Source organism: Talpa europaea, assembly GCF_964194135.1.
Source record: "Talpa europaea genome assembly, chromosome: X".
In the NCBI taxonomy this organism is placed as follows: Eukaryota; Metazoa; Chordata; class Mammalia; order Eulipotyphla; family Talpidae; genus Talpa; species Talpa europaea.
Window position 1 is genome coordinate 51,137,501 of NC_140081.1, and position 27,953 is coordinate 51,165,453.

At 39.1% G+C, this 27,953-nt stretch overlaps 1 protein-coding gene and 1 pseudogene across 2 annotated transcripts in view; one reads left to right on the forward strand and one right to left on the reverse strand.

Annotated features, from left to right (window-relative positions):
• Nucleotides 1–501: 501 nt before the first annotated feature.
• Nucleotides 502–27,953, reverse strand: part of MAGT1 (magnesium transporter 1) — a gene marked incomplete at both ends in the record, with an annotated part of 43,881 nt that continues 16,429 nt past the window's right edge. Inside the window, 6 exon segments of the mRNA XM_084258936.1 lie at nucleotides 502–620; nucleotides 3,623–3,697; nucleotides 9,102–9,165; nucleotides 9,779–9,868; nucleotides 10,653–10,793; nucleotides 11,300–11,440. Of these exon segments, the coding sequence (XP_084115062.1) occupies nucleotides 502–620; nucleotides 3,623–3,697; nucleotides 9,102–9,165; nucleotides 9,779–9,868; nucleotides 10,653–10,793; nucleotides 11,300–11,440 (630 nt within the window).
• Nucleotides 23,840–25,236, forward strand: LOC311187828 (elongation factor 1-alpha 1-like; annotated as a pseudogene). Its single transcript has one exon. The product of its transcript is annotated as an elongation factor 1-alpha 1-like (transcript).

Here is a 27,953-nt window from a genome sequence, read left to right on the forward strand (position 1 = left end):
GATACCAATTAGTAACTGAACCAAACCTGGTGATCAAATATGTAATAGAAGTTACAGCAAGAATTCCCTTGCATTCCAGTTAGTATTCAATAGGGGAGAAGTTATTTTAAAATGTAAATACACAAAAGAATAAAAATACTAAATTGGAATATTATAAGTCATGAATTAAAGTTTTAGTAAATTTTGGTCAAATAAATTTAGAAGAAAAAAAGCAAAAGATTATGCCACTCATTGATCAAAAGGATCTAGGAGGGTCATGACGAAGTAAATCAATTAGGAAATTGTTCAAAATTATCTACAAAAATTTGTGTTAAAAGTAAGTATGAATTTGTCTGAGAAATATCATTTGATATACTTTACCTTAAGTGCTCATGATTCGTTGTACAACCAGACAATGTTGTGTTAAAGGAATAGAAATTATATTATTTGGCACTCAGATTATAAACTAAATATTATAAAGCAATATCAACTCACTCTAATCATTTTAAGTACAGTTAACCACTAAATAGATGAAAAATAAAAATCATACCTATATGGATATCCATGATATTTAGATCTGAAAATAGATAGCATCCAACTGAAGAATAATACAACAAGTCCAATACCTGCCACACACATTACTGCAGAAAAACAGTAAAAAGAGCATGTTAAGCATTTTAAATACCAGGGCATAAATATAACAGAGTATTTCTGTTTATATATGTGTGCAATTCAGTTGAATGAAATGAATTGCTTTAAAGTCATCACACTGAACATGTTAAGCATTTTAAATACCAGGGCATAAATATAACAGAGTATCTCTGTTTATATATGTGTGCAATTCAGTTGAATGAAATGAATTCCTTTAAAGTCATCACACTGAAGAATTTAGTTTTAGAAAACACTAGTGAAAACCACTTATTAAGCTTCTCTTAAATCCTTAAAAAGTAGCTTTACTGTATTTTTTTAAAGATTTATTTCTTTATGCATACAAGAGCTGGGGCACAGTCCAGAGATGTGGGAGGATGAGAGGATTCACCAGAGACAAAGCAGGGAACACTACAGGCAGATCTACTGAAATTCACTGCTGAGGGGAGCAGCAGGCAAGTCAGGAGTAGTCTGCTACTCCATGTGGGTTTCTCCCTGGCCGGCCGGGGATCAAACTGGTGTTGCAGAGGTTACGGATTGCTTCATAGTGCAGTGCTTAACCCCTTGCACCACCAGGGAGGCCCTTTACTGTATTTTTGATTCATATTTACTTAAGACTTCTGATAATATCATTCTTATAGCCTCACTTGAAAGTAATTTATTCACACATAGGTAATGATACTTACTGTTTATGAGGAATTCATTCAACATGGATTCCTCATTTGAATAATAGGGGATGGACCCTAATTCCCAGTCCTAAATTTTCTTCACTAATCCCATATGCTCTGGATAACCATCCTAACTTAAATACTGACTCTACAATGCTCTAGCATGGATTACCATAACTATAAGTTATGGGACTTCTCCAAGTCCCTGGACTTAGAATTGCGAAAGCAGCATAGAGGGAAAATATGTGTGCTACAGCAATATAAGTTCTAGGGAACATACTTATTTGCAAGTATTAATTTTTTTTTGATTTGTTATACCTAGGGAATTTTTTCTATTTGTTTTTTGATTTTCATACAATATAAGGGGCTAAAATGTAAATGTTAAAAATATTTTTTTCTGGGGCCTCCCTGGTGGTGCAAGGGGTTAAGCACCATACTATGAGGCAGTCTGCAGCATGTGCAGCCCAAGTTCGATCCCCAGCTGGCCAGAGAAACCCACATGGCGAAGCACACCTGTCCTGACTTGCCCGCTGCTCCCCTCAGCAGTGTACTTCAGTCAATCTGCCTGTTCTGTTCCCCACTCTGTCTCTGGTGAATCCTCTCACTCCTCACATGTCTGGCCTGTACCCCAGCTCTTGTACGCATAAATAAATCTTTAAAATATATATATATATATATATTTTCTGAGTATTAACACATGCTCATTGGAGAAGTCTTTTTTTTTAAAGATTTATTTATTTATGCATACAAAAGCTGGGGTATAGGCCAGAGATGCGGGTGGTGAGAGGATTCACTAGAGACAGAGTGGGGAGCAAAACAGGCAAATCTACTGAAATACACTGTTGAGGGGAGCAGCGGGTGATACAGGAGATGTTGCTGCACCATGTGGGTTAGCTCCCTGTGCAGGGATCAAACTCATACTGCAGTGGCTGCCAACCACTTCATTGTACTGAGACTTAAAACCCTTGTGCCACCAGGGAGACCCTAGTTCTATTTTTCTAATTCATAAAACTTCATTTAAATTCAGCAAAATAAGTTTGCCCAGATTTGAAATCCAAATCTCTTTCATATTTTTTCTAGAAGAAAAATGAACCAACTTTAGCTAGGTTAATTTTGATGACCTTTAACTTTTCAACTGCACAATGAAAACTATGATATAAACTGATTTCATGTAGGTAAAATAAAATTACATTGTTAGCATCTCTGCAACAAATACCAATGTGTGAATATTCTGTTATATAAAAAGTCCATGAAGGGCATCCCTGGTGGCGCAAGGGTTGGGACGCAACCTATGGGGCAGTCTGGTCACTGCAGTGCGGGTTCAATTTCTGGCCAGCCAGGGAGCAGCCCACATGGAGCAGCAGGCCTCTCCTGGCTCGCCCACTGCTCCCCTCAGCAGTGTACTTCGGTCGGTCTGCCTATTCTGTTCCCCACTCTGTCTCTGGTGAATCCTCTCACCCCCCTCATCTCTGGCCTGTGCCCCAGCTCTTGTATGCATAGATAGATAAATCTTTAAAAAAAAATCCATGAAAACCAACAGGAAAATGAGAAAGGCTGCTAGATAAATAGCAAAAGACAAAAAGACAACTTACAGAAGGGAAAACAAAAATGGCTAATAAATATTTAGGAAAATATTTAACCTAACCAATAACCTAATAACCAAGTAAAATCATTTGACATTTCCCCATTATCTGATTAGTAAACACACACACACACATTTTTCATGAGGTTATCTAACGCTGATAAAGTTACAATAAAATAAGCATGCTTAAATACAACTAGTAGGAATTGAAGTTTTATCAGTTGGGGAAAGAATTAGACAGCCTTAGTTTATATAGTCATTCTACTTCTAGGAATTTACCTTATGAAATTACTATGAAATGAAGATAAAGCTTAATATACCATGGCAGTGACTAAAGTATTTATTATAAGAACATATGAAACACTAAACACATAAGAAAATCAGAAATAAATTATAAATTATGGAAAGGAAAGTATTAGTTAGTTATTAACTCCAGTTAAAAAAAGGGGGGGTTACAAGATTTAAAATTTTATGCATAGTTTTAAAGATTTTTTTATAAAATTGGAATAAATATATTACAATATTTAAATTACTAGTTTTTCAATGGTAGAATAATGGGGTAGTTATCTCCCCAAATGTTTCATGCTCCTATTTTCCCTCACATTTTCTATAATTAGCATATATTATTTTTATAATAGTACAGAAGTACAAGAATGTACTTATAAATAAGAGAGAAAGTAAGAGGGTATTCTTTTCTCTGTATTCAAGGCAAATTGTTATATTTTAGTATACGATTATGACTTACTCTTTCGTTTTCCAATATCCATGTCAGATGTAGCAGCTTCACATAAAAGTACCATCCCTAAGGTAACCCCACCATCTTAGAAAAAATGTTTAAGGAAATCGACAGAAGGAAATTAAAATGAATATATAAAACAAACTTTTAATTACAAAAACTAAAATAAGTAACCTTGTATCTATGCAGTGCAATATTTATTAGAAAGACAGAATAAAACACTAAGGTTTGAAAATCACTTCATTTGTACAAATAAAAACTGGTATTTTAAACTAAATCCTAGTATAACATTTTGGATGGAATATGATTTTTTTCCCCAAAATTGTACTTTGAAATGACCTTCCTGGACATTCTTAACTATTGGTCCATGTTCATACACATTTTTAAAATACTGCTTTCTCATCTGGGATCAGCAGAATGGTTCCCACAAAAAAAAAATGTGAAAAGCCATTCTGTCATCAACAAAGTAGTGATCAGAGAACACACCATCAGCTTTCACAAGTGCATCCATGGAGTAGGCCTCAAGAAGCGTGCACCCTGAGTACTCAAACAGATCTGGAAATTTGTCATGAAAAAGATGGGTGCTTCAGATATGTGTAGTGACACCAAGCTCAAGAAAGCTGCCTGGGTCAAAGGAATAAGTATTCCATACTATCTCCATAAGCAGTATTCCAAAAAACAAAATGTGGATTAAGATTCTCACCAAACACAGTATATACTTTGGTTAACCTATGTACCTATCGCCACTTTCAAAAATTCAAAAATCCAATGTGGTTAAGAACCAACCACTGACTGTCAAAGTTATTAAACCACAAAAAAAATAGTCATTTTGAATATATCAACCACTCCCCCAACCTAGCAAATACACTTGAAATGTGCACCATTTAGAGAGAACAGCAACTTTTATTTGAAAAAAACAAACTTTTCAAAAATCCTCCAGAATTGCAACAACTAAACTTTAAAGTACAAATTACAATTACTTACAAATTAATTACTATATAATTTTCCTATTCTAATAATAAAAAACCCTATATGCCATGAGCTCACTTTTATTCAGTTGAATAATGTAATCTACATAAACACAAAACAGTACTATTCATGCAAATGGGTACTACAAGGCATGGTTGAATACTAACATAAAAATAAAATTTATAGCAAATAGAATGCATTCTAGTAGAAATGAGTGATTTACCTTGTAGCTTGGTGAATACTTAGAGCAGTTAAAAATGCCAAAATTAAGGGGGTCTCCCCAGTGGCCTAGGGGTTAAGTCTTAGCACTATCACCCCCAAGGCCTGAGTTCCATCCCGGCCAGAAAGCTAACCCACAAATGGCACAGCAAACCTCTCCTGTCTCGCCTGCAGCTCCCTTTAGCAATGTAATTCAGTAGATCTGCCTGTTCTGCTCTGCACTCTGGTGAATCCTCTCACTCCCTGCACCTCTGGCCTAAATCCCAGTTGTTGTATGCATAAATGAAAAAGTCTTGGGCCTCCCTGGTAGCGCAGCAAGTTGAGCGCTGCACTGTGAAGCTGTCCGAAGAGTGCACGCGGGTTTGATTCCTGGCCAGCTAGAGAGAAACCCACATGGTATGGCAGACCTCTCCTGCCTCGCCCGCTACTCCCCTCAGCAGTGTCTTCAGTCCGTCTGCCTGTTTGCTTCCCACTCTCCCTGGGGAGCACCCCACTCTCTCTCCTGCACCTCTGACCTGTATCCCAGTTCTTGTATAAATAAATCATTAAAAATAAATAAATCTTTTTAAAAAGCCCAAATTATGTATGCATTTGTACACACACACACTGTATGCTACATGGGGGGCATACTTAACCAAAAAGGGAAAAACAGGTGTTCAGATATTGCCTGAATTTATAATTAGCACTATAATTTGTCTAGTCATCCCTTCATTACCATTTTGTACTCTCTTTTCAATATTCTTTTGTTAGGAACAATACCCATTCACCACGGTTTTAGTTGCTCAGCTAAGGCTTCTCCAGTGATTCTTTTTCCTTTTTTTTTTAAAGATTTATTTATTTATGCATACAAGAGCTGGGGTACAGGCCTGAGATGTGGGGGAGTGAGAGGATTCACCAGAGACAGAGTGGGAAACAGAACAGGCAGATTGACTGAAATACATCGCTGAGGGGAGCAGTGGGTGACACAGGAGAGGTATGCTTTGCCATGTGGGTTTCTCTCTCGCCGGCCAGGGATCGAACTCCTGCTGCAGAGGCGGGGGATTGCTTCATAGTGCGGTGCTTAACCTCCCTGTGCCACCAGGGAAGCCCTTTTTTTCCTATTTTTTAAAGATTTATTAATTTATGCACACAATAGCTGGGGAATAGGCCAGAGATATGTGTGTGGTGGGCAGGGTGAGACGATGCACCAGAAACAGAGTGGAGAGCAGAACAGGTGGAATGACTGAAATACACTGCTGAGGGGAGCAGCGGGTGAGATAGGAGAGGTCTGTTGCTTCATGTGGCCTGGGGATCAAACTCACGCTGCAGTGGCTGGTGATAGCTTCATAGTGCTGAGACTTAACCCCATGCACCACCAGGGAGGCCCCACCCAGTGATTATTTTTTCTCTCTGAGGTTCTTTTTATGTGGGTAAGTGTAAGGATTGATCATTTCTATAGGCTTTAGTTACAGGTTACTCAGATTAAAGGTTAAGATTTGTTTTTGCAACTGTTTGTTTTTGTATCACCACTTACATTCTTAGTGTTTTTCATCTCATATTATACCACAAAGGTCTTTGTGTGCTGTTCACAGGTATCAAGAACTATGATGCACTTCCACGTGTATTGTTTCATTTCACTTACTCACTCCTTAATTTTTTTTTGTAATACTGCCTACCATATGGCAGGCTCTATTAGCTGTTGGAGTTACAAAGTTGGATGAAATACAGTTCCTTCCCTGACAAAATTATACTCTAGTTGGGGATATAAACATTGAAATAAGTTGTAAATAAGTACAAAATCATGATTAAATGTTTGTCTGGGAAAACTAAAGGGGAAATAGAGTCGGTGGTATTCCATAACATACAAGAACTAGGCTATTAAAGAGCTAGCAGAAATAAAGTAAATTATATATAACAAAGGCATTAAATGAAGCAGTTATGAAATTGTAGAAGAATGTTCATATTATGTTATTATTGTCTAAGATAGATGTAAAAAATGACCTACAATTTATATGCCTATTGAATTAGCAATTTTAAAAAACGAGAGTAATAATGATGTAAGTAATAATGATGGTTAGGACTTTCCGGGATATATTAGTGTACATATACACTTCTGAAGGCAAACCTCCCACCCCCTTTTCTTAGTAAAACCATTTGGGAATATAATGTAGAAAAAATATCAAAAGCATTAAACACATAACACACTTTGTGGGGTTTTTTTTTTGTTACAGAAATGGGGTGTAGAGGGTGAGATGATTCATCAGAGACAGAGTGGGGAGCAGAACAGGCAGAATGACTGAAATATACTGCTGAGGGGAGCAGAAGGTGAGACAAGAGAGGTCTGCTGCACCATATGTGGGTTAGCTCCCTGGCCCAGGACTGAACTCAAGCTGTAGCAGTGACAGTACTGAGACTCAACCCCTAGGCCACCAGGGAGGCCCAACATGGTAACTGTAAAGTTTTGAGGGTTAGGCTTCAATTCTACTAATAAGGGGGGTACTGTTTAAGTCTTCCATAAAGTTCCCTATCTCTAACAAAGTAAATAGCTTTATTCATTGTCTCACCATCCTACCTAGTTGCAGTACTTAAAGCAGTATGTTGTAATCTTTATATATTAGGCAAATCATGCACCATGGCACTTAGCAAAATAATTGCTCAGAAAATATTACCTGAACTCACCCAATCACTACCAAAAAAAGCAAAACAAAGAAAAGAAAATCACTCTGAAAAACCATTCCCACTTTGTATCCTATTAAGTAAATGTATAAGAAATTCCATATTCTATAGGCTTGTAATCTGTTCTAGCAGTATGAGAAAACTTAAGTATTGCTTAATCATTAAGTACAAGAAAAAAACCTGAATTTCTCAAATGTTTTCTATAATTATATTTAAAGTTTTAATACAAAGCTAAACCAACTAATATAAACCACAAATCAACTAATTAGTATCTTACAATTTTAACTACCTTTTTGCTCCATTATTCAATTTCAACGTACAATTACGACTATTACCAGATACTAAAACATCTCCAAGGTATAATAATTTGTTAATCCACCAACCACAAACATTTTCAACTTAAATTTTAGGATTTGAAAAATAAATAATTTCTTTATCCTCTATTTCTTGTGAAATCCTAAGATCGTTTTTTATAAGAGATCTCATTACTCATATTGGTTGTAGTCACTGTCCAAGTTCTTAGCCTATTCTTAGCTAGTACAATTCACTTTCACTAGAATAAGGGTTAAACTAGATGATCTCTATGTCACCTCGATGATGAGATGATCTAAGGGCAAACAAATTTACCATCAACTCACTGAGCAGATTTTCCAACAACTTGGGTTACAACTGATTCAAATATATCAACATCGGGACCCCTTGTCTGAGAAGCACAAATCTATAGTATCACATTTGCTTACTTTGTTAATTTGTTTCACAGTCATACTGCTTATGGATTCAGTTGGATTAACTATGTTCAGTAATAGTATGAAATTTAGGGCCTCCCTGGTGCTGCAGGTGGTTGAGTGCAGTGCTGTGAAGCTGTCCGCAGTCTCTGCAGTGCAGGTTCGATCTGGGCTGGCCAAGAAGCTACCCACATGGCGCAGCAGACCTCTCCTGTCTCGCCTGCTGCTCCCCTCAGCAGTGTATTTCAGTCAGTCTGCCTGTTCTGCTCCCCACCTTGTCTCTGGTGAATCCTCTCACCCTCCCGCACCTCTGGCCTGTACTCCAGTTCTTGTATGCATGAATAAATAAATCTTTTAAAAAATAGTATGAAATTTAGAGTCTGACCCATCTGATGTCATTGTTATCTACCCTTACAGTTTACAGACTCATTAATTTCAGATATGAGATAGTAAAAATTAGTTGGAATTGAAAAGGAAAAGTGTGACCTGCCATTCGAGAAGATGGGACAATATAAGAATAAAGCAGCTACAAAATTCACAGGAATTAGTATTTGTCCCTAGGACATACTATAGTTGCATGTCAAAAATAACCCTTATCTTTGAGCAACTAGTGTTTTCTTACTCACAGAATACTGTTCTCTAAAATCATAATCTCACTGAAACAGTATCGGCAAGAAGGAAATATTCCATTCTTGCCTGGAAGATCTAAGTAGTCTCAATTTACAACCAAAGTACAGAGCTTCAAATAAGAAGTTTTAGCTGATTAGGCTATTACAGATGACATGGTAATATAATTTCAAAGATATCATGACTTGCATTAATAAAGGGCAGTCTTAACCAAAAGCTGTAAAGAAAATCCTAAATTGTGAGTAAATAGACAAATAGAAACAGCAGCAAAGACTTATTATAAAAGAGGATACTAAATAGAAGAACAATGTGTGTTTCAGCTACAAACTGGGCTTGGCTGCTTCCGTGGATATAATTCTGGGGGGAAAAAAGAGATAAAATTTAATCGTTAAATATATGTTTAAATTTGTTTTCCTAATCCTAACAGGGGCTATTTTCAAACCCTATGAAATTCACCTAATGTTGACAAACATTGGGTCCATGACATTCATCAGTAAATAAGTTTGGTTAAAATAAAAGCTACTTCTGTATTACTTATTCTTTGCCTTTTCATTGTATTTATACTACAGTTTTCAATAACAGAAAATATGACAAAACTAGTATTTCAGTGTATAAGACATGAGGTACAATAATGTAGAATCCATGTACACAGAAATTATATTTTTCTAATAATATATAGCACATTTCCTAGAAACAGTAGAGGTTTAATTTTACTTGATTAATTTTATTTAATTCAAGTCTGTCTTTCATTTTTAGTCACTTCAGCAAAAGGACTCACCAAATGGACTAAGGACCTTCCCACTTTTAAGAACAATACAGTCTTTTCAGCAAATGAAGTTCATTAATACAGAGAGATTGGAAAGTCAAAACTATATCTAGTTCCAGCATATACTGACACTGGTCTCACAGGGCAATCATCACTAAGGTTAACTTTGGCATAAAATGGAAAGAAATCCCAGACTTCCCTTACCACATGTCCTGTGTGGGGATTCTTATGAGCATATGGTGGTCCTCTTATATGGTTCCACATCTGACCTGATGTCATAGCAAGCACAAAACACTAGGAAACAAAAAAGAAATACTCATGCAACATGGTGAAGCTGTCCCCACACTGATTAGATTAATAGGTATATGAAAGTGTGTCAACTCAAGTAATACATGAAGAAAAACGTTTTTGGATAAATTATTTGTTAAGGTCTATATTTCATGACTAAGATCACAGTAATCAGTAATATTTAGTTGAAAGGAAAGAACTTCTAAAATTATAAATAAGCTGACAAGTTTCAAAATCAAATACCGGAAAGTCTTTTAGAAGAATATTTTTAAAAGAGCTGCAGATTTTCATAGTGGTGACAATCTATCAAAAAAATAAAAACTGGGTACAATCAGTTCTTCTAAACTCTGCCCATTCAATGAGATAATGGAGAAAACTGATATTAAGGAATAAAGTAAAAAAAAAAATCCTTTCCTACAGGTAAGAAAGCAACAAAATGCAACCTAACAATACAATATTAGGAATTTTATTTAAGAATTTTTCTTCTAAAATCCACTCACCAGACCTCCCTTGGTGGCACAGGCGGTTGAGCATAGCGCTGTGAAGCTGTCCGCAGCCTCTGAAGCGTGGGTTTGCTCCCCAAAGGCTGGCGAGATACCCACATGGTGCAGCAGACCCCTCCCGCCTTGCCTTCTGCTCCCCTCAGCAGTGTATTTCAGTCAGTCTGCCTGTTCTGTTCCCCGCTGTCTCTGGTGAATTCTCTCACCCTCCCACACATCTGGCCTGTACCCCGGTTCTTGTATAAATAAATAAATCTTTCAAAAAAAAAAAAAAGGTAATATCCACTCACCAAAGCTGCAAAAGCCCATCCAGTTTTATTAAAAAGAAATTCCATATTGCTTCTTCGAAGATACACAAGTCCACCAATAACAGCCAAAAGCAATCCCAACATAAGGGGACCAGCATAATTTGGAGGCCTAATTACTCTAATCTAATGGAAAAGGAAGAAAAATATTTTTAAGTATGACAAAGTTAATTTGATCAAAATAATTTGAAATGAAAATCATCAAGATTAGTATGGTTTCTCTCAGGAAAAAAAATGACATATTTCTTTTTATCCTAATCAAAACAGTCTACAATGATTTCTAAGTAGGAACAATAAATTATCTGTTTAACCACAACATAATATCTTCTAGACTAAACCAAGTTATTTACTAAATATAACTAAATAGCCCATGGCCTCAATAAAGTCAAAAAGTAATTTCCATGGTGAATTCAATAAGGTAATAGTGGCTGTGTTGCAATTTCACTCTATCAGGATAATTCTTTGCAAAAATTCACTCTATCAGGATAATTCTGTTAAGTGATACTTATGAATAGGGACTGCAAAACTATTACCATACGTCAGTGATATGGGCACAAGACCAGTTACGACCTTCCAATAAACTTCAAGGTGAGTAATGGCAAAGTAAATTTCTTCAAAGTAGGAAAACTTACATTGACATCAGTTCGATCAGCAATCCACCGGGCAATTTGCTCAGCTGAAAAACCACGCACCTGCAACTCATATGTATCACCCCGTTTGGGTTTCCCTTTTGCAGGAAAGTTGATGAAAGTTGGAGCTGAATTCATGTTTAGCTGAATAAAAAGTGAAAATACAAGTTATCAAGAAAGTAATTTTAACAGCAAGTATTTTCTTGAAATTTAGTCATTTTACAAAAATGAAGAAACCCAGATTTAGGCAGGCTAAGTCATATGCCTTAGAAGTAAGAGGTGGAGCAAGGATTCAAACCCAAGCCTAGCTGTGATCTTAAGTAGTACATTCTACTGACAAAATATAAATTCCTGGTTAAGAAACCTACATTTTACTCCTTTAGAATGGAAAATCTCCCATACTGTAACATTTTAATCTGTTCAGAGATTATGAAATAAGACACATTTATGAGAACTGAATGTTTCTTATACAGCTGAGACAAAGTTCAAATAGAGTACATTCTCAATTTGGAGGAAACAAAATCAGGGTAAGATAGTGATCTCTACAATGGTGGTGAAAACCAAAACAAAACTGGCAACTATATGCAAAAAAAAAAAAAAGAATTCTAAAAGATTCACAAATATTTCCTCATAAGCATCACACATTTCTATTCACTATCATGAGACCATGGTATGCTTGAAAGACTACACTGGAATTGCTAAGGTAAAGAAATCAAGTCTTACTCATGTGTCTTTTATTTTTCTTGACATGATATAACTATACCTGTGGAAAAGAGAAAATGTAAGTATATGGTAGAGATCCTGACCAATAGACGTCAGCAGTCAAGTCCCCTCAGCAGGTAATTCTGTAGCGCCACACTGTGAAGCTGTCCGCAGCCTCTGCAGTGCATGTTCGATCTCCGCCGGTAGGGGAGAAACCCACATGGCGCAGCAGACCTCTCCTGACTCGCCTGCTGCTACCCTCAGCAGTGTATTTCGTCAGTCTGCCTGTTCTGTTCCCCGCTCTGTCTCTGGTGAATCTGCTCATCCTCCCGCGCATCTGGCCTGTACCCCAGTTCTTGTATAAATAAATAAATCTTAAAAAAAAAAAACTCTGTAAAGGAAATTCACTATTTAAGACAATTAAAATTTGAAGAAACCAGTAAAAAAAAAAATCCATTTCTCTTGCTTTGATTCTATACTCACAATAAAATCCTTCTAACAGTAATTTTTTAAAAGATTTATTTATTTATACAAGAATCAGGGTACAGGCCAGATTTGTGGGAGGGTGAGAGGATTCACCAGAGACAGAATGGGGAACAGAACAGGCAGACTGACCGAATACACTGTTGAGGGGAGCAGTGGGTGTGACAGGAGAGGTCTGCCCCACCATGTGGGACCCTCGCCTGCCGGCCGGGATCAAACCACTGCTGCAGAGGATGCGGACAGCTTCACAGCGCCTGAAAAAAAAATGGCAGGGTAGAAGGACCAATATCAGTTCATTTTGGCAGCCACTGTTACCATTTCTAGACCTTTCTGAATTCATGTATATGTGTATGTACCAATAGAAAACAAAATATTATTTTGTATCTGCTTCATTTTATCATAAACAGTATCATATTCACTGTATCATTCTGTAGCTTTCTTTTCTTATTCCAACTGATTGAGATCTAACCATGATAGCACCAATATATCAATCTAATTCTCAGCTTAATTATGCTATTTGTTGGACTTCTGTGTTTTTCCCCTTTTCTTTCAATTAAAAATAATGTTGCAATAAGCATCCATGCACACATCTTCCTGTACATGTGGTAATGTTTTTGTAGAATTTTTAGGTAATAGGGAAGAAATATTTTAAATTAAAATTAAATAGCACCAACTTGACCTCCCAAGTAGTTGTGCAATTTATATTTAACTCCATCAATGTAGAAAAATATGTTACCCACATCCTCATGAAAACTTGATCTAATGGGTAAATAGTGTATTATCACTATTATTGTATTTCCAAGATTATATTCTAATATGACATCATTGGACCAAATCAATTCTTAGGAAACTGGTGAAATAAAATAACAATACTTTGGATACTGTCGCTATAAGCCATCAAGTCCTCTACTCTGACCAAGGGGTGCTATGTGTTCTACTAGAATCAATGAAACTGGCAACTAACTTGTTAGCTAGCAAGTAGAATAAAATCTCAGACTTTTCATCATTCCTGATACCCTGAAAATTAAAATTTGATTTTGCTTAAAAAATTTAACATTTTTTTTAATAGAGCCATGTTTTATTTATTTGTTTGTTTGTTTGTTTGTTTTGTTTATACATGCACTGGGTACAGTCAGAAGCGCAGGAGGGTGAGAGAATTCACCAGAGCCAGAGCGGGGAGCAGAGCAGGCAGAAGGACCGAAGTACACTGCTGAGGGGAGCAGCGGGCGGCAGGAGAGGTCTGCGCACCATGCGGGACCCTCCGCCGGTGGCCGGGGAGCAGCCGGGGATCGAACCGGGGCCGCAGAGGCTGTGGGCAGCTTCGCAACCCAGCACTCAACCGCTGCGCCACCGGGGAGGCCCTGCTTAAAAAATTTAAATTTTCTCTAGTATTCTTATTAATAATCTCTAGAAAAAACTCTGGTGATAATTAGTGTTTTTTAAATATATATGCATATATATACACATAAAAATACATACATACATACATACATAAATACACACAGAGTATTATAAGTGATTTCATAATAAGTGAATCAGTCAAAAGGCTGCTATATTTGTTTAAGCAAAAAAATATGAGGAATGTAATGGAATGTAATGGGGGAATGGCTATGATGGATGTTGTAGAAAAATATGAAGATGATAAACAAGTATCATTAGTGACAAAGACGATAAACAAGTATCATTAATGGCACAAAAGGGCTAGGTCTAGGTAGACGTGGTAGAGACAGGAGTTTCAACTTGGGACATAACGAAGTTTGGGACTGGGAAGTCATTTATATAAAGATGTACAGAAAGATTTTATACCTAAAATCTTTTACTCAATTATTACTGAGTAAAACATATCCAAATATATGAGTGAGACATAGTTATTTACTTTTTAAAAAAGATTTACTTTTATTTATTTATGCATACAAGAATGGGGGTACAGGCCAGAGGTGCTGGAGGGTGAGAGGATTCATCAGAGACAGAGTGGGGAACAGAACAAGCAAATCTACTGAAATTCACTGCTGAGGGGAGCAGTGGGGGAGACAGGTGCGATCTGCTGAGCCATGTGGGTAGCTCCCTGGCTGGAAATCGAACTCTCAAACTCAGGCTGCAGTGGCTGGCGATAGCTTGGTAGCGCTGAGACTTTAACCCCTGTGCCACTAGGGAGGCCCCATTTATTTACTTTTTAATTATTACTTTATTGTTTTATTTTCTCAAATCACTGTTCATTTTTGTACAATATTTGCTTTCTCCCCTCAGGTGTAGTCCCCATGATCCATCCCATTGTCCCTTGTGTTCTTCCCTCCCCATTTTGACCCCTCTCCCTCCCACTCTGCTCTGCTGTAAGCCACAGATCTATGGTTTGCCTTCAAGTTTTGTCTTTTTCCTGATACTTTGCTCAGGTTCCCTATTGCCCCTGTTGGAGACACTAAGGTGTGAAGTGCTGAGACAAGGAAAATATCAGGGTCATGAATGGAAGACTGGGCATGGCTAAAAAAGACTGATCAGCACTGGCTGGAAGACTGGCCTGTGTATAAATCAGGATGTTTTTCTTCTGTCAGCAATACTATGCCTGGGAAACAAACTAGATTAGAAAAGAGAACAGAATAACCTGATAATGCAGAACCTTGGTGGTGAATGTGGGCCAGAATAATGCTGAATACTAAGAAATAAAAGAATAAATCATTGTCATGTAACTAACCTAGGGAGTGGTCTGTCTCAATAAATAAGAGTTGCTCTAGGCACTCAGTGTGCTCCAGGCACTCGTGACACTGAGTGCCTTGCATCACCTGGGTCCAGCTTCTCTTAAACTCTATTTTGTGTCTGTCATTTCTTTGTTTATGACAGTTCTTTCGGATCCCTCTCCTCAATCCTGTTCACTGGAGCTGGTCTCCGGCATCCCCCTATAGGTGACACTATCAGATATTTTCCTTTTCCTTCTGACTTATTTCACTTAGCATAATCCCTTACAGTTTCACACATGTTGCCACAAATGGCATGAATTTATCTTTTTCAATTTTTTTAAAGATTTATTTATTTATGCATACAAGAGCTGGGGTACAGGCCAGAGATGCGGGGGGTAAGAGGATCCACCAAAGACAAGAGTGGGGAACAGAAAAGGCAGATTGTCTGAAATACACTGCTGAGGGGAGCAGCAGGCGAGACAGGAGAGGTCTGCCTCGCCATGTGGGTTTCTGCCTGGCTGACTGGGGACTGAACTTGTGCTGCAGAGGCTGTGGATTGCTTCATAGTGCGGTGCTTAACCCCTTGTGCCGCCAGGGAGGCCCTCAAATATTTTTTTAAAGATTTATTTATTTATGCATACAAGAACTGGGGTACAGGCCAGAGGTGGGGGAGTGAGAGGATTCACCAGAGACAGAGTGGGGAGCAAAACAGGCAGACTGACTGAATTACACTGCTAAGAGGAGCAGCGGGCAAGTCAGGAGAGGTCTGCTGCGCCATGTGAGTAGCAACCTGGCTGGCCGGGGAATCGAACTCATGCTGCAGAGGCAGTGGACAGCTTCACAGTGCTGTGCTCAACCCCTTGTACCACCAGGAAGGCCCATCTTTTTCAATTGTTGACAGTATTGTGTATATATACTACATCTTCTTGATTCAGTCATCTGTTATTGGGCATTTAAGTTGTTAGCTATTGTATATAGTGCTGCAATAAACATAGGAGTGCAGGTTTTCCTTCAAATTAATGTTTTTATGTCCTTTGGGTATGTTCCCAGGAGTGGATCACTGGATCATATCATAGATCCATCTTTAGTGTTTTAAGGATCATCCACACAGCTTTTCATTGTGGCTGGACCAGTTTGCATTCCCATCAGCAGTGTAAGAGGGTTTTTCTCCACAAACTCACCAGAATTTGTTGTTGCCAGTTTTTTTTTAATATGGCCAATTTCACTGGCATGAGGTGGTATCTCATTGTGGTTTTGATTTACATTTCCCTGATTATTTGTGATGTTGAACATTTTTTCATATATCTGTTGGTCATTTGCATTTATTCTTTTTTTAAATATTTATTTATTTATTTATACAAGCATGGGGTACAGTCAGAAGCACAGGAGGGTGAGAGAATTCACCAGAGCCAGAGGGGGAACAGAACAGGCAGACTGAAGAAGAAATACACTGCTGAGGGGAGCAGCGGGTGTGGCAGGAGAGGTCTGTAGTGCCATGTGGGACTCTCGCCGGCAACCGGGGATCGAACCGGGGATCAAACGGGCCAGAGGCTGCAGGCAGCTTCGCAGCCCAGAGCCCAACTGCTGCGCCACCAGGGGAGGCCCTGCATTTATTCTTTTGAGAAGTGTCATTTTAGGTTTTACGCCCATTATTTTGATTAGGTTGTTTGCTTTTTGGTTTTTTTTTTTTTAAAGATTTTTATTTGTTTATGCATACAAGAACTGGGGTACAGGCCAGAGGTTTGGAGGATGAGAGGATTCACCAGAGACAGAGTGGGGAACAGAACAGGCAGACTGAGCGAAATACACTGCTGAAGGGAACTGGAGAGGTTTGCCCCGCCATATGGGATGCTCCCCTACCGGGGATAGAATTTGTGCTGCAGTGGCTGCGAACAGCTTCATAGGTTGCATCTTAACCCCTTGGTCTAAAGAGGCCCTGCTTTGTTTTTGTTGAGTTGTATAAGTTCTTTGTAGATCTTTGCAATCAGTCCCTTATCAGTTGGATGATATGCAAGTATTTTCTCCTGTTCTGTGGAATGTCTCTTCGTTTTGGTTGCTATCTCTTTCACTGTACAGAAGCTTTTTAGTTTGATGTAATCCCAGCTGTTTATTTTTTCCTTCATTTACTTTGCTTCTGGGGATAAGTCCTCAAAGATATTTCTGAGGTATAAGTCATGAAGTGTTTTCCCTATGTTTTATTCTACATATTTTATGGTTTCAAGGATTACATTCAATTCTTTTATTCATTTTAAGTTGCTTTTTGTGTATGGTGTGAGGTAGTGGTCTAGTTTCAATCTTTTGCATGTCACGGTCCAGTTTTCCCAGCACCATTTATTGAAGAGACTCTCCTTGTTCCAGTGTATATTCTTTGCTCCTTTGTCATAGATAAGTTTACTATGTATGTGTGGTCTTATTTCTGGGTTTTCAATTCAATTCCATTGGCAAGACACATTTATAAACAAAATTAAATCTACATCCTTGAGTGTACAAATAAAAATACAGTTGAAAGTTCTAAGGTCCAGTACTGTATGTAAGGACCTTGGAAGTCACTTCCATTCTAACACATAAAAAGATGGACAAACTGGGAAATCAACAACTGTTCTTGGATCCCTAACAAAGGGAAGGACTCAGAACAAATGACAACTCTCAAAGACCAGAGAAATAATCAAGCATACTGGAACAAAGACCCAGGAGCAGAAATCACCTCAGAAACCACTGCCAGGTTAGTAAAACCTGATCTGTAACTGAAAAATTGTGGAGGTTCAGTATGGGCAACTCTGATAGCTAAAAACTCCAAGGGATACTGTAGGGTAACATAAAAAGTATTAGGCTTTTCTGAAGGAACCCTATGGTCCCGAATGCATGCCTGATGGTGGGCACCTGGAGGAGGGTATGGGCATATGTAGATGAGATTCACTTGGGCTAAGACTGGGCTTATGAGGGCGGTGTCACGGAGACACCAGCAGAAGCCGAACGAATGGAGAAGCAGGGAAGGCGAGAGTACACGAGAGAATGCCGGAGAGCCCAGAGTGAAGACTTGCTGGGGGCTGGGAGGCCCCAGTACCCCCGCTTGCCATGTACCTGGTGAATCCTAATAAAAGCCTGCAAAAGCCACCGAGGACTCCAGGACTCTCCTCCTTCACCCGGTCTGCTCGGGTCATAGAAAACCTGCTCCGTGTCCATTCCTGCCGCTACAGATACAATCACAGACAGCCCTCTACAATATTGTGAGATTTACCTCTACAAGTTCAACTTGGCTCCCACAATAGATATTGGAGCCAAATCTCCTCATGCTTCCTTCCGGCACTGGGAGGGGAAAAGGAACCACTTTAAATACTTCAGCATATTTAACAAGGCCTGCCCTGAGAGGAAACTAGTTAACTAGAGCTTAACCTAGTGGAGTACTATCAGATACTTACTGAAAGAAGAGAAATAAACAACTAGCTCATTTCAGTCATCCTGTTCACTAAGGTGGGGGGGACAAAATTGAGAAATTGAAGTTTACAGTCCATATAGCCACAGGCTCACTAAAAGATCTATGGAATGTTCCCCTCTCCCCACACCTCACTACCATATTACTAAAGGTCAGTCTACACCAGTTTCTTTTACTCAGTATATCACTTCTGGCTATGGAGAAAAATTACATGGCATACCAAAAAACAAAACAAAACAAAACAAAAACACCAAACCTAACAATTTGAAGATGCAGAGCAATTAACAGAACCAGATATGGCAAGGATGTTGGAAGAATTAGGACAGGAATTTTTAAAAATATATGATTAAGGGCCTCCCCTGGTGGCGCAGCAGTTGAGCGCTGGGCTGCGAGGCGAGGGTCCCACAAAAAAAAATATACATATATATATGGATGATTAATACGTTAATAGCCCTAATGGATAACGTGGACAGCATGCAAAACCAGATGGGCAATGTTAGCAGAAAGATGGACATTCTAAGAAAGAACCAAAGAGATATGCAGGAGAGGAAACACACTATAAATAGAAATGAATGTATTTGATGGGCTTATGTAGGGTAAGGGAAAATGTCAGGCTTTTCTGCCCTCCCGCCATCAGGACAGATGATGGATCCTTGCGTTCCTGAATGCATGCCTGACGGTGGACACCTGGAATAGGGTGTGGGCATAGGTAGATGGGATTCACCTGCGCTAAGACTGGGCTTTTAAGGTCGGCATCACGGGGACGCCAGCAGAAGCCAAGAAGCCGAGAACGAACAGAAGCCAAGAGAGAGGCAGAGAAGGCCGGAAAGCCCAGATAGAGTGAAGACTTGCTGGGGGCTGGGAGGCCTACCAGCCTCCCGGCCCCCCAGCACCCCTGCCTGCTGTGTACCTGGTAATCCCAATAAAAGACCTGCAAAACCCCCGAGGGCTCCAGAACTCCTCCTTAACCCGGTCTGCATGGGATCCTAGAAAACCTGCTCAGTGGCCATTCCTGCTCCTTACAGCTTATTAGTACACTGGAAACAGCTGAGGAAAGAATCTGTGAGGTGGATGATGCATCAATAGAATCATCAAAAGACAAAAAGGAAAAAAAAGAAAACATCCAAGGACTGTGGGACAACTACAAAAGGAGTAACACACAATGAGAATATAGATAAAGAGAAAGGAGCAGAAGAAATACGTAAACCAATGACTGGGAATTTCCCTCAAATTAACATTAGAATCCAAATCATAGATTCAGAAAGTTCAGAGAACATCAAACAGGATAAATGACAATAACAATATAACCAGGCCCATGTTCAAACTACAGAATACCAAAGAGAAAGATGAAACTCTGAAAGAAGCTAGGGAAATAAAACACCTTAACTAACAAAAACAGCTAAAAATTATATCCAGCTCCTCAGAAACCATGTAAGAGTGAGGTGTTAGGAGAGGGGAACATTCTATAATCCTATGATTAGGCCTCAGCCTATTAGTGAGCATATGCATATGTACTGTGAACTTCACAACAGAGTAGAGTGAAATATTTAAAGTGTGTGTGGGGGGGTGCTCCTTGATGGCCTAGTGGTTAAGTCTCAGTGTTATTACCACTTCGTCCTGAGTATGATCCCAGGCAAGGGAGTTAACACACACATTGCACAGCAGACCTCTCCTGTCTCACCCACTGCTCCCATTGGCAGTATATTTGAGTAAATTCACCTGTTCTGCTCCCCTCTCTGTTTCTGGTGAATCCTCTCACCCCCTGCACCTCTGGACTATATCCCAGTTCTTCTATACACACACACACAAAAAAAAAATAATAAGTACTACAATGTTTAAAAAAAAGTGTTGGGTCCTCCCTGGTGGTGCAAGGGGTTAAGTCTCAGCACTGTGAAGCTATCCGCAGCCACTGCAGCACCAGTTCAATCCCTAGCCAGACGGGGAGCTAACCCACATGGCATGCAGACCTCTCCTGTCTCACCTGCTGCTCCCCTCAGCAGTGTATTCAGTAGATCTACTGTTCTGCTCTCCACTCTGTCTCTGGTGAATCCTCTCACCCCCAGCACGCCTGGCGTACACCCCACTTCTTGTATGCTTAAATAAATCAAAATAAATCTAAAAAAGAAAAGCACACATCAAAATCAAGAAGGATCTCAAATAAATAATCTAACCTTATGCACCTTAAGTAACTAGAAAAGGAATAAAACCAATCAATATATATGCACCCAAGGAGCATCAAGATATATAAAGCACATATTAACAATCCTAAAAACATATACCAACAGCAACACATCAACGGAACCAGATGGAAAATCAACAAGGAAACAACAACCTTAAATGAGCAATAAGACTAGATGGGCTTAACAGACATTTATAGGACATTCCACTCCCAGTAAGTTGGGCACACATTCCTCTCAAGTGCACATGGAACATTCTCAAGGACAGACCACAGATTAGCTCACAAAATGTGTCAATAAATTCATGAAGATTGAAACCATATCAAGCATCTTCTCTAATCACAATTACATGAAACAAAATAAGAAAAAGTGGGCAATACATGCTACAGAGTAACTATTGGGTTAACAAGAAAATAAAGGTGAAATTAAAAAGTAACAGGAAACAAATGAAAATGAAAACACAAGCTATCAGAATCGTTGGGATAAGCACAAGCAGTACTACGAAGGAAGTATATAGCAATATAAGCTATACACCTTAAGTAACCATAAAAATAAGAATAAAATCAAAAGACAGTAGAAGTTAAAATTAGAGCAGATTAGAGAAAATAGAACTAGAAGGTGACAGTACAAAATGGTTAATGAAACCAAGATCTGGTTCTCCAAAATTACAATCAAAATAGGGTCTTCCTGGCAGCACACTTCTCAATCCCTGCACCTCTGGCTTACACCCTGGTTCTTGCATGCATAAATAAAATTTTTAAATCTTAAAAATAAATAAATAAATAAATAAATAAAATTATAATAAAAAATATCAAAACTTCTAGCTGGGCTCACTAAGAGAAAAAGAAATGACAGAGAAGTTACAACACACATCACAGGAATACAGATGACTGTAAGAGACTATTGTGAACATATTTAAGGCAAAAAATTGGATAGTTTAGAGAAACAAATTCTTAGAATTATACAACTTCCCAAGAATGAATCAAGAAGAAATAGGAAATTTGAACATATTGTCATAAGCAAAGAAATTGAAACAGTAATCAAAAGTCTCCCAAAAAACAAAAGCCCAGGGCCAGATAATTTTATTAGTGAGTTTTATCAAACCTCAAAGACAAACTAATACATATATGTCTCAAACTCTTTTCAGAAAATAAAAAGGGGACACTCTTACATACATTTAATGAGGCCAACATTGTATTGACACAAAAAATAGATAAGGATATTAAAAAAAGAAAACTACGTATCAATATCCCTGATGAACATAGATGTAAAAATCCTCAACAAAATCTTAGCAAAATGAATTCAACAATACATCAAAAGGCTCATAAACCATTCTGAAATTTACTACATAAATTCATGGATGGTTCAACACCAGCATATCAATTAACATAGCTCACCAAATCAATAAACAGAGAAATAAAAATCATATGACCATACCTGTAGGTGCAGAGAAAGGATTTAACAAAATCAACATCTATTTATGGTAAAAACCCTCAAAAAATAGGGATAGTGGAATATACAGCAATATAATATAAAGGTCATATATGACATACCAACAGCTAATATTATACCTCTGAAAAACCACTTTTCCTCCAAGATCAGGTAAAAGACATAGATGACCACTTGCTCCAGTACTATTCAACATAGTATTGGAAGTCTTAGTGAGAGAGAAATTAGGGAAGACAAAGAAATAAAAGGAATTTAAACTGGAAAAGAAGAAGTAAAAATTATCACTATTTACAGATGATATTAATACATACCGAAAAGCCTAAAAACTCCCACTAAAATATTGGAAAAGTAAACCAGTACAGTAAAGTGACAGTTAAAGCTCACACAATAGGATAATCAGTCTGACTGAAAGAGGTAGGGAATACTCTTAGTGAACTTTGTTTAAAGTAACAGCAGGGCAGTTCAACCCATAAGAGGGAGGTGTGGCTACTGTGCAGAACCCCCTATAGCTACTGACTTGGGTAGAAGCAAACATCAGGGTTTCTTCTAAGACCTGGCATTGCACTGTATATGGGGATAGCGAGCAGGCACCCAGGATGGAAGAGGTGTGGGCACAGATCAATGACTTCTGGTTAATTCTGAGGTTAACACAGAAGAGCTATAGCCTGAATCAGGTCAGAGCATGTGAACTTCCCTACAGAAGAGGCCACTTATCAAAGTCTAGGCTGTCACCACTCAACCCAGACTGAGATCCACTAAGAAGCTATCCAGAAGGCCAAAGACATGAAAAAAACATTCATCATCACTTCTAGTAAGAGATGCAGATTAAAACTACAATGAGATATCATTTCACACCTGTAAGAATGGCACATATTAAAAAGACCCCAATAGGGGGTCTCCCTGGTGGTGCAAGGGGTTAAGTCTGAGCATTATGAAGCTATCTGTAGCCACTGTGCCATGAGTTCAATCCCCAGCCAGGGAGCTAAGCTACAAAGCGCAGCAGACCTCTCCTGTGTGGCCTGCTACTCCCCTCAGCATTGTAATTCAGTATACCCACCTGTTCTGCTCCCCACTCTATCTCTGGTGAATCCTCTCACCTCCTACACCTCTGGCCTATACCCCAGTTCTTATATGCATAAATAAAAACAAATCTTTTAAAAAATGATACAAATGTTGACCATTATACTGTATACATGAAGCTAAAATAAATTAATATTGCATGTTAATTATACTTCAATTTTTTTTTAAGATTTACTTTATGCATACAAGAACCGGGGTATAGGCCAGAGGTGTGGGGGGTAAGAGGATTCACCAGAGACAGAGTGGGGAACAGAACAGGCAGATTGACTGAAATACACTGCTGAGGGGAACAGCCGGTGAGTCAAGAGAGGCCTGCTGCACCATGTGGGTAGCTCCCTGGCCGAGGATTGAACTCGTGCTCCAGTGGCTGCGGATAGCTTCATAGGTTGCATCTAAATCCCTTGCGCCACCAGGGAGGCCCAATTATACTTCAATTTAAAAAAATTTGCTTCACAAAGACAAAGTCAAGAGAATGAGACAACTTTTTTGCAACAGGTTTGCTGCCAGAATACAGGTATCGTGAAAGCCACAGCTAAACTAAGCCAAAATGGGCCAGGAAAAGACTCATCAACATTGTCACTGTTGGACATGTCGATTCTACTACTTGCCATCTGATCTACAAAAGTGGTGGGATTGACAAAATAATCATTGAAAAATTTGTGAAGTGGGCCCCCTGGTGGGAAGGACTCTTTCAAGTATGCCTGGGTCTTGGATAAACTGAAGGCTGAACCTGAGTGAGTATGGTGCCACCATTGATATCTCCCTGTTGAAATTTGAGACCAGCAAGTATTATGTAACTATCATTGATGCCCCAGGACACAGAAACTTTATCAAAAACATGATTACCAGCACATCTCAGGCAACTGTGCTCTCCTGATTATGGCTGCTGGTGTTGGTGAATTTGAAGCCAGTATCTCCAAGAATGGGCAGATCCATGAACATGCTCTTCTGGCTTATACAATGGATATAAAACAACTAATTGTTTGTGTTAATAAAATGGATTCCACTGAGCTACCCTACAGCCAGAAGAGATTTGAGGAAATTGTTAAAGAAGTCAGTACCTACATTAAGAAAATTGGCTACAACCCTGACATTGTAGCATTTGTGCCAATTTCTGGTTGGAATGGTGACAACATGGTGGAGCCTAGTGTTAATATGCTTGGCTAAAAGGATAGAAAGTTACTCATAAAGATGGCAACACCAGTAGAACAACATTGCCTGAAGCTTTGGATTGTATCCTGCCACCAACTCACCCAACTGAAAAGCCCCTGCACCTGCCCCTCCAAGACATCTACAAAATTGGTGCTAAAGGGACTGTCCCTGTGGGCCAAGCTGGGACAGGTATTTTCAAACCTGCTTTGGTGGTCACCTTTGCCCCAATGTTACAATTTAAGTATGTTAAAATGCCATATCAAACTCTGAGTGAAGCTCTTCCTGGGGACAATGTGGGCTTCAATGTCAAGAATGTGTCTCTCAAAGATGTTCAAAACTGCAATGTGGTTGGTGACAGCAAAAATGACCAATCAATGGATGCTACTGCCTTGACAGCTCAGTTGATTATACTGAACCATCCTGGCCAAATCAGCGCTGCACATGCACCTGTACTGGATTGTCACATCACCCACATTACTTGCCAGGTTTGCTGAGCTGAAGAAGGCTCATCATTGTTCTGGGAAAAAGCTGGACAATGCCTCCATATTCTTGAAATCTGGTAATGTTGCCATAGTTGATATCATTCCTGGCAAGCCAATGCGTGTTGAGAGATTCTCTGACTGTCCTCCTCTGGGCTATTTTGCTATTTGTTACATCAGACAGACAGTTTGCTGTGGGTGTCATCTAAGCAGTGGACAAGGCAGCTGGAGCTGGCAAGTTCACCAAGTCTCCCTAAAAAGCTCAGAAGGCTAAGTGAATATTATTCGCAATACCTGTCACCCCAGTCTTACTCAGTGGTGGAAGAACAGTCTTAGAACTGTATCTCAATTGGCCATTTAAGTCTAATAGTAAAAGACTGGTTAATGATAACAAGGAACCACAAAACCTTCAGAAGGAAAGGAAAATGGTTTTGTGGACCATTTGGTTTCTTTTGTGTGGCAGTTTTAAGTTATTAGTTGTTTTTTATATTCCCCATACAATTACAACCCCCTGATTTTGACCCCGCTCCCTCCCCAAAGTGTGTCTCTGGTTTATAGTTGTTTGTTGATTGATTTTTTTCTTTCTTATAGTTATTCTTTTTCCTGGTCCCTGATTTAGGTTTTCTAGATTCCTGTTATGAGTGAGACCATCCAGTATTTTTCTTTTTCTTTCTGGCTTATTTCGTGGAGCATGATCCCTTCCAGCTCCATCCATGTTGCTGCAAATTGCATGCGTTTATCTTTTTTGATTGCTGAGTAATATTCCATTGCGTATATGTACCACATCTTCTTGATCCAGTCATCTATTTTGGGCATTTGGGTTGTTTCCAAAGCTTAGCTACTGCAAATTGTGCTGCTATAAACATAGGGGTGCAGTGCTCTTTGGAATTAATATTTCTGTGTCCTTTGGGTAAATACCTAGGAGTGGAATTGCTGGATCATATGGAAGCTCTATCTTTAGTAGGTTGAGGAATCTCCACACAGCTCTCCATAGTGGTTGGATTAAGTTATTAGTTTTTAAAATCAGTAATTTTTATTTTATTTTTTAAGATTTATTTTTGCTCATTTATGCATACAAGAGCTGGGGTGTAGGCCAGAGGTGGGGGGCTGGGGTGTGATGAGAAGATTCACAGAGAAAGAGTGAGGAGCAGAACAGGTGGATTGACCGAAATACACTGCTGAGGGTAGCAGTGGGTGTGACAGGAGAGGTCTGCTGCATCATGTGGGTTAGCTACCTGGCCAGGGATAGAACTCATGCTGTAGTGGCTACAGATAGCTTGATAGTGCTGGGACTTAACCCCTTCCGCTACCAGGGAGGCCCAATATCAATAATTTTTAATGGAAACAATTGGACCAGAAACTCGTCACAAAATTTTGAGACCCATTAAAACAAAGTTTAAATGGGGGGGGGGGGGAGAGTGAAACAATAAATAATAGACTGGGAGAATAAATTTGCAAGACACATATGATAAACGAGTGTTATCTAAAATATAAAAAGGGGGCCTCCCTGGTGGAGCAAGGGGTTAAGTCTCAGCACTGTCAAGCTATTAGCAGCCACTGCAGCAAAAGTCTGATCCCCAACAGGGAGCTAACCCACATGGTGCAGCAGACCTCTCCTGTCTCTCCCGCTGCTCCCCTCAGCAGTGTATTTCAGTCAGTCTGCCTGTTCTGCTCTCCACTCTGTTTCTGGTGAATCCTCTCATACCCCCACACCTCTGGCCTGTACCCCAGCTCTTATATGTATAAATAAAACAAATCTTTAAAAAACATATATATCAAGAATTCTTAAAATGCAACAAGCGAGCAATCTGATTAAAAAATGGGCCCAAGAATTTAACAGACATCAAAGAAGATATACAGATGGCAAATAAGCATTTGAGAGGATGCTCTACATCATATGTCATTTGGGATATGCTAATTAAAAAAACGATTCAATACCACTATACACCTATTAGAACGACCAATTCCAGAACACTGAGAACACCAAATGCCGGTGAGGATGAGGAGCAATTAGGAATGCAAAATGATATAGTAACTTTGGAAAATAGTTGGGCAGTTTCGTACAAAACTCAGACATATGACTGAGAAATCATACTCCTTGATATTTATTAAAATGAGTTGAAAATTTATACAAAAACCTGCACATGAATGTTTATCACAGTTTTATTCATAACTGCCTAAACTGGGAAGCCAACAAAATGTCCTTCAGTAATTGAAAGGATAAATAAGCTGTGGTACATCCAGAAAACAGAATGCCTCTTTCACCTTGACTCAGGCTCGCTATATGAGCCATTTGTGCTTAGTGTCTGGTGCGCAAGCCCCATGAGTTTGACTTCTAGTGTGTAAGTTGAGTGGACTGCAACAGCTACCATTGCTACTGGGACAGCTGCTACTGGTTATCTAGCTTACAAAAGATTTTGTAGTACAGATCATTACAACAAATCTGTGGTCAATCTTCACATTCAGAAAGACAAACCCAAGATAGTACATGCTTTTGACTTGAAGGATTTGGGAGATAAAATTGTGTACTGCAATTGTTGGAGGTTCAAAAAGTACCCATTCTGTGATGGATCTCAAATGAAACACAATGAAAATATTTTAGATAACAGGGGACCTCTGATCATTAAGAAAAATAAATTTAGGCCTCCCTGGTGGGGCAAGGGTTAAGCACCGCACTACGAAGCAATCCACAGCCTCTGCAGCATGAGTTCGATCCCCGACCGGACAGGGAATAACCCACATGGTGCAGCAGACCTCTCCTGTCTCGCCCACTGCTCCCCTCAGCAGTGTATTTCAGTCAGTCTGCCTGTTCTGTTCCCCACTCTGTCTCTGGTGAATCCTCTCCCCTCCCCTCCCCCCCCACCCCACCCCCTGCTGCCCCATCTCTGCCCTGTACTCCAGCTCGTGTATGCATAAATAAATATTTAAAAAGAAATTTGAATGGACATTTTTGACACTGCAAACCAACTTGCCACAATATTACCAAATTGGTTAATTAGGATGACTCCCACTTCTGTTAAATTCACCTCT